Here is a 12,324-nt window from a genome sequence, read left to right on the forward strand (position 1 = left end):
AGACAAAATACCATTTGCTATTTTTTTTTTCTCTAGGCCCTGTACCTTTGATGTTAAGTGGTGGAGTTGGTGGGATTTGCCTCTGGCTTGCGGTATACCCAGTGGATTGTATCAAATCCAGAATTCAAGTTCTTTCCATGTCTGGAAAACAGGCAGGATTTATCAGAACTTTTATAAGTGTTGTGAAAAATGAAGGTGAGTAAATACCTGTTTTTCAAGCATCTATATACATCTTAAAATCTGAGATACGGGCCGGGCGTGGTGGCTCATGCCTGTGATCCCAGCACTTTGGGAGGCTGAGGCAGGTGGATCACGAGGTCAGGAGATCGAGACCATCCTGGCTAACACGGTGAAACCCCGTCTCTACTAAAAATACCAAAAAAATCAGCCAGGCGTGGTGGCAGGCACCTGTAGTCCCAGCTACTCGGGAGGCTGAGACAGGAGAATGGCGTCAACCTGAGAGGCGGAGCTTGCAGTGAGCTGAGATTGCACCACTGCACTCCAGCCTGGGCAACAGCGAGACTCTGTCTCAAAAAAAAAAAAAAAAAAATCTGAGATATGAACTCTGTTTTGATTGTAAAAAGAAAGAGGACAGTAACACAGAAACTTTGTGTCCCAAATAGAGGACAGATACCTTGTCTGTTACTCATAGTAATCCTCCCTTACATTTGTATAACATGTAAAGTTTTACAAAGTACTTACACCTCCCTTATCTAATTCAATCTTCATAACCACCCTGGGCAGTACTAATACTATACACAGGTCTCCAACTTCAAGGTTGGTGTTCCTGCCACTGCCCAGGTGAAGCTGCAAAGCTGCTGCCACCTCTATCTCCATGGTTGCCTCTGTCTGGCCATTTCAGGCCTCAGCTCTGCCCCATCCATATACTAAGAGTTAACCAAGCATGGAATTGGGGTATGTTACCTGAGCATCAGTCAGTTTTGCCAGGAGACCTGATACTTGTCCTTGTTTCCGTTAGTCTATTTAGGAAAAGCTGGGAATGCAGCCTTCTATGACTTGTTGGTTTTTAGCACTGTTGTCTGGGTTTGCATGTGTAAATATACCTATACTATGCAGCTGTGTGGGTATCCCCAAAGGAGGGATTGTTGCAGTCTTTGATCACGCTTTTATTTGCTAGGAATAACAGCCTTATATTCTGGACTGAAACCTACTATGATTCGAGCATTCCCTGCCAATGGAGCACTCTTTTTGGCCTACGAATATAGCAGGAAGTTGATGATGAACCAGTTGGAAGCATACTGAAGTGTCTTGGTGGGCCTGAGCCAAGCACAGGTGTTTGAGGACTACAGTTCATCTCAGGGTTTCTTGGAGTACAACACCAGTGTGAAGTTATTCTGATTTCTTGGGAATTTTGCTTTTTGTCTTCCCTTCTACCCTACATCTTAAACTTTATGGAGGAACCTCTATTTTGCATCATATCATTTCTGTCCATAATTGTACTGAAATAGAAAAGTGACCGCTCTTGCTCTTGGTAAAATATAGAGTGGTCAGTAGCCTTATGCACCTAATTCAAAAGGTGGAATATAGTTCTGTCAGGGCTTTTACGTAAACCTCCACTTATACATGCAATTTGGACAGTTATGTGTTGAGGGAAATACAGTTTGGTTCCATGTTTATTTCAAATATCAGAAAAACCCAGAGGTGATCATTTCTCATGAAGATGCTTATAAATGGTTGCTTAACCCATTCTAGATGTAGGGTCTGCTTAATGTGTGTACTTTTCTAAGTGGTTGATTATTTTTTATTTTTTTGATATAGAGTCTCACTCTGTCACCCAGACTGGAGTGCAGTGGCACGATCTCGGCTCACTGCAACCTCCGCCTCCTGGGTTGAAGCGATTCTCTCACCTCAGCCTCCCGAGTAGCTGGGATTACAGGTACGCACCACCATGCCCAGCTAATTTTTTTTGGTATTTTTTGTAGAGACGAGGTTTCACCATGTTGTCCAGGTTGGTCTCGAACTCCTGACCTCAAGTGATCCGCCCACCTCGGCCTCCCAAAGTGCGGGGATTACTGGTGTGAGCCACCATGCCCAGCCAGTGGTTGAATTTTTTAAAAAGTGTTCATGGGGTGCTTGAAAACTAAAATATCCTTCTAGATTTGTAAGACAGTATACCTGCATACTGGTGTGGCTTCCACACTTGAGTAAAAGCTTCAGAGTAGGCATCCTAGATTTCCCCAAGATGCTCTACTCTTAAAATAGTGCCATTCATTTTCTAGGTGGGATCATATTCCACGCTGACTATATTACTAGGAGTGGCACAGAGGGTCAGGCCTTTGGGAAATAGCATGGCCTTTACCAGCTTCCCTTCTCTCCCAAAGAACTTCCCTTCTTGGGCTTTAGATTGAGGAAGGGGCTGAGTGGTAGGCCGTGCTGCTGTGCTTTGATGAAGACCCATGTGGCTAGCAACAGCTCTTACCTTTTGTCTCTGGGTCCTGGCCTGGGGCCATCAATCCACTTTGGGCCACTGACTGTCTGCTCTGCCTCCACCAATCAGAAACCCTTCCAAGGGACAGTGAGAGCCAAAGCCAAGAGAAGCCTTCTTCCCTGTTTGGTGATTGTGTGACAGTGGGCGAAATCCTCTCTCAGAGAGAACTAGAAAGAACTCAGTGCTTGTACTCCACAGTGAGTAATGTCAGGTCTGACCCATCCTGAAGCCTGTCTTGCCATGCTTTTACAGTGTTGGAGGCTTCTACATTTGGTACTGGCAGTCAGTAAGTCTTAATGATGACTGTATATGTGATATGAGTTTATAAAGCAATGGAACATAAGAAAAGCAATTGTAGGCCAGGCGCAGTGGCTCACGCCTATAATCCCAGCACTTTGGGAGGCTGAGGTGGGCGGGTCACAAGGTCAGGAGTTCGAGAACAGCCTGACCAACATGGTGAAACCCCATCTCTACTAAAAATACAAAAATTAGCTGGGCGTGGTGGCACGCGCCTGTAATCCCAGCTACTCAGGAGGCTGAGGCAGGAGAATCGCTTGAACCCGGGAGGCAGAGGTTGCAGTGAACTGAGATTGCGCCACTGCACTCCAGACTGGGTGACACAGCGAGACTTCATCTCTAAAAGAAAAGAAAAGCAATTGTACTTAACTATGCCATATGTATGTATTCACTGACCAAAAATTCACTGACCAACCAACCAAACTCCACACTTCATCTGATCCCCCATAGACTTGGGGATGGACAGCTGTTCTTTGGCCATATGGTATAAGAGGATCATTCTTATCACTACTAAAGTTAGCCTCATCATTTTGTGCTGCTCCAAGACCAGCAGGGTATCTCCCAATAAAGTGTTCCTAAGCAGCCTGTATACTGAGTGCAAGCAGGCTAACAATTTTAATAATAGTCCATACCATGTATGTGTTTCTGTCAGCAGAATGTACATGTTGTACAAAACCTCCAGGTTCCTTAAGCTTTTTGCTGTCCATGAATCCTCTGTGGCAACTGTAGTCACAGAGCCAGAAGCCAGAGGGCCAGGGATACGAGAGGCTGACAAACATCAGGGGACATCTGGGGAGGAGATCCCTGTCATGTCTCTTGTGCCATGGAGCTATTATGGCTGATCTTCCATTTGCTTTTTTTTTAAGTGAAAACCATTTTTCTACTTTGCTTTTCTCTCTGTACTTAAATGGTCAGTAGCTACTGAGTGGTGCTTTATCTGAATAGGCCTGGATCGAAGTAAAATAGAAATGGGACTGGCTTTCCACAGGAAGTAAACTGCTTCAGAGCCCACAGTCCCCTCCCTGCTCAGTGTCCGGAAACAAGTCAGTCATCCCTGTTGGCAGTAAATCTTCCCACAGGCCGTCCATTAGAGATTTAACTAGATATCTTCAATAGAAAGAGTCTGAGGCAAGTGGGAGTGAGGAATGGAAACTTAGGTTGGGAGAATTTTTTTTTTTATTCATTCTGTTTGCTTAATTCAGAGTACAGTTTGTGCTATTTCATATCTGTACTCCAGGCAGAAATATAACTTGAAAATACTGTGTCTAAAGAAATTTCAGTGTTCTATCATTAAATTATTTACTTAATATTTGAGTCTGATGAATTTCATTGAAGTTCTTTACATCCATGTTGGGAAACAACTGTCAGGAATGTTAAAGAGTTATGTATAGTAGTGTTTCAAGGCAGTGGTTTTATTGCAACAAGCATTGTTTTCTGTCAGCAGGACACCTGATGTAAAATAATTTCACCATAGGTAAGGTGACAAAAATATTTCTATGCTCTGAAGTTATGGAACTTGGCTCACTAGAATTACTTTCTCCCTCCACCTCTTTCCCTCTATTTTAAAAAATAGTTAAACTGTCTGCTTTTAAGTTTTGGATGATTCCATTCCAAGTTACTAAATTATACTTAAGAAAACAAGTATCTGAAGTGCCAAGATGGCTGACTAGAAGCAGCTAGTGTGCGCAGCCTTCACAAGAGGAGACAGAGTGGTGAGTGAACACAAGCTCTTCAGGTTGATCATCCAGCAGGCTGTGTTGGGATTCATCAAGGAAGCAGTGGTGAGTCATGGAGAGCATAGGGGAGTAAGGAAGGACAGCCGTCCACCTGGGATTGGTGCAGAGCAAGGGGAGGCTCCCTACAGCAGGGAAAGTGTGAATGAGTGAAGGCTCCTGGGGACTCACACTTCTGCCATGGACCTTGGCAATCCCCAGGCACAGGAGATCCTCCATGACTCCAGCTGCCCTCCCCGCCCCACCCCCCACCCCACACACACACCCTGGGGTTCTAGACTGACAAAGAGAGCTGCTTGGAGTCTGGGCAGAGCCACTGCTTAAGCCAATGTGGATCCCTGAGCTGCTATGGCCCCGGCTGCCATAGGCCAGCCAACAAGGTAGGCCAGGCTCTCTCGTGTGCCCCTAGGATAGGGGCCATATCCATGGTGCTGAGGAGCAGACAGATTGCAGGCCTCACCTCCACTGCACCTTGCCAGGCAAGGCCCACTGGCCTGGGCCTCCATCGCAGCCATGCTACCCACTACCTGAGCACTCCAGCTAGTCACAGCCCTCATTTCTCTGGGATGAAGCTCCCAGAAGTAACCAACAGGCCCTCTGCCCTGCCGTAGCCTGTGCCCCTGCTGCCCTCAGGCTGGAGAGGGAGCAAAAAGCCCAATAGCGGTCATGGGCCTCCAGCCTGCTATAGCTGACATATGGAAAGGCAGCCCAGACTGTTTTCCACGAGTCCCTGGCCCTGCTGCTCACTGGGCAGGGTGCCTCCTGGCTTGGGCCCACAGCACAACTCCTGCCTGATCAGTTGGTGGTGGCTCTGTGTTTCTCTGGGATGGAGGTCACAGAAACAACTGACAGGCCTCTGCCATTGCTGCCACCACAGTACCTGCCCTTGCTTCCCCCAGGCTAGGGAGGGAACAAAGGGCCTGATTACTTTGTCAGCATCCTACAGAGAGGAGGCCAGACTGTCTTCCGGGTTGAGTTGCCTGACCTCCCTGCTCTTCAGGCAGGGCCCCCAGCTTGGGCCCAGCAGCACAGCTGCCCCAACCCTGGCTGATAACAATTGGCTGTGGTTTTGCATTTGTCTGGGGTAGAGTCCCCAGAGGCAACTGATAGGCCCTCTGCCATTGCCACTGTCCAGGTCTCCGCTCCTGCTGTCCCTAAGCTGAGGAGGGAACAAAAAGCCTGAGCTTGCACTGGGGCTGCAGTGTGGCAGCTTGGAAGTGCCAAGGCGAGATCTGTAGCAGGCACTAGAGCAGGAGAGGAGCCCACACTCTCAGAGTACTGAGAGTGCTGAGTTACATGAACCTGTGGGCTACCACAGCAGTGGGCATGCCTCCCTATGCAGGGCCAGCTGGCTGGAAAAGGGATGGCCTATCTCCCTACTTCAGCCTCTGCCTGAGGGAGTGCACCTGACAAAAGAAACACGGGCACAGTGCCATTGGTTGGAAGGGGCTCCCCCAGGGCCCAGGAGCAGACCTGATGAGGTGGTCACCTCTCTTCCCACCGCACCACAGAGCACAGCCAGAAACACCAGGAAATCCAAAGGAGCAAAGTGGCTAAGATCTATCTACCAACCATTACTCCTAAGCGCCATCTACTGGAATTCAGTAGATGTAGCAAACTACAAAAATAGTTTGCTAATATACCTTCCTGTAAAACCAAGGTAAGAATTCAACCACAAATGCACAGAGCCTTGGCCCTCGGAAAACATGAAGAAATTCAGCCAACTGACTGTGCTCAACTTACACCACAGTTAAAAGAATACCAACCCTCAGATGAGAAAGAATCAGCACAAGAACTCTGGCAATTCAAAGAGCCAGAGTGTCCCCTTACCTCCAAATGAGTCCACTAGCTCCCTAGCAGTGGTTCTTAACCAGTTGGAAATGGCTGAAATGACAGATGTAGAATACAGGATCTGGATGCCAAGGAGGCTCATCAATATTCAGAAGAAAGCTGAAAACTAATCCAAGGATTCCAGTAAAGTGATCCAAGAGCTGAAAGATGAAATAGCCATTTTAAGAAAGAACCAAACTGAACTTCCATAGCTGAAAAATTCACTATAAGAATTTTATAATACAATTGGAAGTATTAACAGCAGAACAGACCAAGCTGAGGAAAGAATCTCAGCACTCTTCTAACCAACTCAGACAACAATAAATAAAAAAATTTTAAAAAATGAGCAAAACTTCTGAGAAATAGTGGATTATGTAAAGAGACCAAGTCTATGACTCATTGGCATTCCTGAGAGAAAAGAAGAGAGAATAAACAACTTGGAAAATATATTTGAGGATACAGTTTATGTAACTTTCTCTAATCTTGTTAGAAAGGTTGACATGCAAATCCAGGAAATACAGAGAACCCAAGATAGATACTATATAAGATGGTCATCTTCAAGGCACATAGTCATCAGATTCACCAAGGTCAATGGAAAAGGAAAAAATCTTAAAAGCAGCAGAAGAGAAGAGCCAGGTTATGTACATGGGGAAGCCCATCAGGCTAGCAGCAGAGTTTTCAGCAGAAACCTTACAAGCCAGAAGAGATTGGGGAATCTGCTTTCAGTCTCCTTAAAGAAAATAAATTCCAATTAAGAATTTCATATCCCACCAAAAAGCTTCATAAGTGATGAAGAAATAAAATGCTCAGAGAAACAAACACTGAGGGAATTCATTTCAACTAGACCAGCCTTATAAGAGATCCTTTAGAAAGTGCTAAATGTGGAATTGAAAGAACCTGCTACCACAAAAACACATTTAAGCACATAGCTCATAGGCAACACAGAGCAACCACACAAACAAGTCGATAAAACAACCAGCTAACAACATGATGACAGGATGAAAATCACATGTCAGTACTAACCCTGAATGTAAATGGGCTAAACTCCTCACTTAAAAGGCAAAAAGTGACAGGCTGGATCAAAAGACAAGACTCAATCATCTGCTGTCTTCAAGAAACCCACCTCACTCCTAATGACATCCACAGGCTGAAAGTAAAGGGATGAAGAAAGAGCTATCATGCAAATGGAAAACAAAAAAGAGCAGGAGTCACTGTTCTTATGTTAGATGAAACATTTTTAACCAATAAAAATTAAGGACAAAGAAGGGCATTATAGAATGTTAAAGGACACAGTCCAATTAGAAGACCTAGCCTAAATATGTACACACCCAATACTGGAGCACCCAAATTCATAAAACAAGTTTTTCTCGGCCTACAAAAAGATTTAGACAACCACACAATAATAGCAGGAGACTTCAACACCCCACGGACAGCAATAGACAGATCACTGAGGTAGAAAACTAACAAACTCTGTACTTACACTTGACAGTTGACCAATTGGACTTGATAGGCATCTACAGAACACTTTATCCAATAAACACAGACGATAACATTCTCGTGCACACAGAACATATTCTAAGATCAACCACGTTTGGCCATAAAGCAAGCCTCATTAAATTCAAAAAGTTTGATTTCACATCAACAACACACTCTGACCACAGTGCGACAAAAATAGAAATCAGTATCAAGAAGATCTTTCAAAAATACATAAATACATGGAAATTAAATAATTTGCTCCTGAATAACTCCTGGGGTGAACATTTAAATTAAGGCAGAAATAAAAAAATTCTTTCAAATTAATGAAAGTAGGGACACAACATATCAGAATCTCTGGGATACAGCTAAAGCAGTGTTAAGAGGAAAGTTTATAGCACTAAATGCCTTCATCAAGAAGTTAGAAATATCTCAAATTAACATCCCTACTTTGCACTTAAGGGAACTAGAAAAAAAAGAATAAATGAACCCCAAAGCTGGCAGAAGACAAATTAGAGAACCACTAAATGAAGTGCTTTTTGAGGTGCTGTTTTGTTTTTGAGTCTAGATGCAAAAATCTACACAAAAGATCAATGAAACCAATAATTAGTTTTTCAAAAAATAAACGAGATTGATAGGCTGATAGCTAAACAAATAAACAGCCAAATAAGTACAATCATAAATAAGAAATATGACATTACAATCAATCCCACAGAAATACAAAAGATCCTCAGAGAACAGTATAAACAACTCTATGCACACAGATTAGATCATCTAGAGGAAATGGTAGGCCAGGCATGGTGGCTCACGCCTGTAATCCTAGCACTTTGGGAAGCCTAGGTGGGTGGATCACGAGGCCAGGGGTTCAAGACCCGCCTGGCCAACATAGTGAAACCCCGTCTCTACTAAAAATACGAAAAATTAGCTGGGCGTGGTGGCGGGCGCCTGTAATACCAGCTACTCAGGAGGCTGAGGCAGAATCACTTGTACCCAGGAGGCAAAGGTTGCAGTACGCTGAGATCGCGCCACTACACTCCAGCCTGGGCGACAGTGCGAGACTCCATCTCGAAAAAAAAAGTAAATGGATAAATTCCTGGAAACATAAAATCTCCCAAGATTGAATCAGAAAGAGATTGAAACCTTGAATAGACAAATATTGATTTCTGAAATCAAATCATTAATAAAAAATCTACCAACAAGGAAAAGCCCTGGACCAGATGGAGCCACAGCTGAATTCTACCAGATGTACAAAGAACTGGTACTGGTTCTAGTGAAACTATTCCAAAGAATTGAGGATGAGGGGCGCCTCCCTAACTCATTCTGTGAAGCCATCATCAGCCTAATACCAAAATCTGGCAGAGACACACACAAAAATAAAACTTCAGGCCAATTACTCTGATGAACATAGACACAAAAATTCTATATAAAATACTAGGAAACAGAATCCAGCAGCACATCAATAAGTTAATACACCACAATCAAGAAGGCTTCAGTCCAAGGATGCAAGGCTGGTTCAACATACGCAAATCAATAAATGTGATTCACCACATAAACAGAACTAAAAGCAAAAACCATATGATCATCTCGGTAGATGCAGAAACAGCTTTTGATAAAATCCAACATCCCTTCACATTAAACACCTCAACAGATTAGGTATCAAACGAACATACCTCAAAATAATAAGAGCCATCTATGACAAACCCACAGCCACCAAACTACTGCATGGGCAAAAGCTGGAACCAATCCCATGAGACATGGAACAAGGCAATCATGCCCTCTCTCCCCAATCCTATTCAGCATAGTACTGGAAGTCCTACCCAGAGCACTCAGGCAGAAGAAAGAAAGGCATCCAAATAGGAAAAAGGAAAAAGTCTAACTATCTCTCTTTGCTGATGATATGATTCTATGTCCAGAAAACCCTGAAGACTCTGCCAAAAGGCTACTAGAACTGATAAACAACTTTAGCAGAGTTTCAGGATAAAAAATCAATGTACAAAAACAGCATTTCTATACACCAATAATGTCCAAGTTGAAAGTCAAATCAAGAACAGAATCCCATTTACAATAGCCGTAAAGAAAATGTAATACCTAGGAGTACAGCTAACAAAGGATGTGAAGGATCTCTACAAGAACCACAAAACACTGCTGAAAGAAATCAGAGATAACACAATTAAATAGAAAAACATTCCATGCTCATGGATTGGAAGAATCAGTATCATTCAAATGGCCATACTGCCCAAAGCAGTTTACAGATTCAGTGCTATTTCTATCAAGCTACCAATGCCATTCTTCACAGAATTAGCAAAATGTATTCTAAAATTCATATGAAACCAAAAGGGAGCCTGAATAGCCAAAGTAAATCTGAGCAAAAAGGGCAAAGCCAGAGGCTTCAAACTAAAATGCTATAGTAGCCAAAACAGCATGGTACTGGTACAAAAGCAGACACACAGACCAATGGAACAGAACAGAAAACCCAGAATAAAGCCTTACACTTACAACCATATGATCTTTGACAAGGCTGACAAAAACAAGCAATGGGGGAAGGACTCCCTATTCAATAAATGGTGCTGGAGTAACTGGCTAGCTATATGCAGAATAATGATACTGGACCCATACCTTTCGTCATATACAAAAATTAACTGGAGATAGATTAAAGATTTAAATTTAAGACCTCAAATGATAAAAATCCTAGAAGAAGACCTCAAAAATACCCTTCTTGACATTGGCCTTGGCAAAGAATTTTTAACTAAGTCCCCAAAAGCAATTGCAATAAAAACAAAGATTGACAAGTGGGACCTAAAAAAACTTAGAGTTTCTGCACAGCAAGAGCAATGATTGACAGAGTAAACAGACAACCTACAGAACAGGAGAAAACATTTGCAAACTATGCATCAAACAAAGGTCTAATATCCAGAATCTATAAGGAACTTACAGAAAATCAACACACAGAAACCAAATAACCCCATTAAAAAATGGGGAAAGTACCTGAACACATACTTCCCAAAAGAACACATGCAAGTGACCAATGAACATATGAAAAAATGCTTCACATCACTAATCGTCAGAGAAGCGCAAATCAAAACCACAATGAGATACCCTCTCACGCTAGTCAGAATGGCTATTAATAAAAAGTCAAAAACGACAGATGCTGGCAAGGCTGCAGAGAAAAGGGAATGTTTATACACTGTTGGTGGGCAGGTAAATTAGTTCAGCCACTGTGGAAAGCAGTCTGGAGATTTCTCAAAGAACTTAAAACAGAGCTACTATTTGACCCAGTAATCGCATTATTGGGTATATGCCCAATGGAAAAAAGATCATTCTACCAAAAGACACGCACAATGATATGTTCATTGCTGTGCTATTTACAATAGCAAAGATATGGGAGCTGTGCTATTCACAATAGCAAAGATACGGAATCAACCTAGGTGCCCATCAGTGGTGGGCTGGATAGAGAAAATGGTACATACAAACGATGGAATTCTCTGCAGCCATAAAAATGTGTGAAATCATGTCTTTTGCAGTAACATAGATGGAGCTGGAGGCCATTATCCTAAGCAAATTAATAAAGGGACAGAAAACCAAATACCACATGTTCTCACTTATGAGAGCTAAACAACAGGTACTCTTGGACATAAAGATGTGAACAACAGACGTTGTGTACTACTAGAGGGGGATGGAGGGAGAGGGGTGCAGGTTGAAAAACTACCTATTGGGTACTATGCTTGCTACCAGGGTGCAATATACTGATGTGACAAACTTGCACACATACCCCCATATTTAAAATTAAAGTTAGTTTTAAAACATGAGTATCATTCTGATATAAGTTTCTTGAGTTGTTCAAATAATCATTCATTTTGCATTCTGAGAAAGCAATACCCAAAGAGGTCTTAAACAAGTTTTCTTTGAATAAGCAAAAGCAGAATAGTGTAACAACTCATAATTTCCAGAAATTTTGGTGGGTCTTGGAGGTTTGGGGAAGAGAAACGTTAATGGTAACCTCCTTATTTCAAAAAGTGAAATTCTTAAAATAAAAAAGGGGGTTTCCTTCCTTCCTGTATTGCTAGTATTGAAAAAGACAGATCTTACTCTTCCCTGAGCCAGCTAAGTATTTTCTTCCCTATTCACCTAAACCCAGGACATAATCTGCCCTCTGTAGATTACTGCTGTGTGAATTTTAAATGAAATAGTCCTATGTTGTGCCTATACATGTTTCTGTAATATGGATGGCAGGGTATAATATTAATAACCATAACATGAAGGGAATTTGAAAGCATGTTGTATGATCTTTTTTTCAAAGGGGGAACCAGATTAGCGGTAGTAAAAAACAAAAGCCTTTAGTTGGGCTGCTGCACAGGCAGTTGGAAACTTTTTTGGAATATTTAGAGGAGAAAAAATCACCTGCAGCTAGGCTGCTCACCAGCCTCATGGAGCTCTTCGCTCCTGGCAGGTTGCTGCCTTCCATGCCCACCATGACTCAGGGCTCTACTCTCATCTGCGCCACTCTGGTACCCGCAGCTCTTATATAAAGTATTCTATTTCCAC

At 42.8% G+C, this 12,324-nt stretch overlaps 1 protein-coding gene and 1 long non-coding RNA gene across 4 annotated transcripts in view; one reads left to right on the forward strand and one right to left on the reverse strand.

The window, feature by feature from the left end:
- The window catches only part of SLC25A15 (solute carrier family 25 member 15), a 72,425-nt gene that overhangs the window by 18,965 nt on the left and 41,136 nt on the right, over positions 1-12,324 (forward strand). For 2 of the 3 annotated variants that reach the window (XM_055360022.2, XM_063697278.1), the window contains exon 6: positions 37-195. In XM_055360022.2, the coding sequence (XP_055215997.1) occupies positions 37-195 (159 nt within the window). Of the gene's footprint in view, positions 1-36; positions 196-1,138; positions 4,056-12,324 lie in introns of those variants that run through there. The other variant, XM_019039857.3, reaches the window with a different exon arrangement.
- LOC109029455 (uncharacterized) overlaps positions 1-12,324 on the reverse strand; it is a 61,246-nt gene that overhangs the window by 11,452 nt on the left and 37,470 nt on the right. The window lies entirely within an intron of this gene.

Source organism: Gorilla gorilla, chromosome 14 (genome assembly GCF_029281585.2).
Source record: "Gorilla gorilla gorilla isolate KB3781 chromosome 14, NHGRI_mGorGor1-v2.1_pri, whole genome shotgun sequence".
NCBI lineage: Eukaryota > Metazoa > Chordata > Mammalia > Primates > Hominidae > Gorilla > Gorilla gorilla.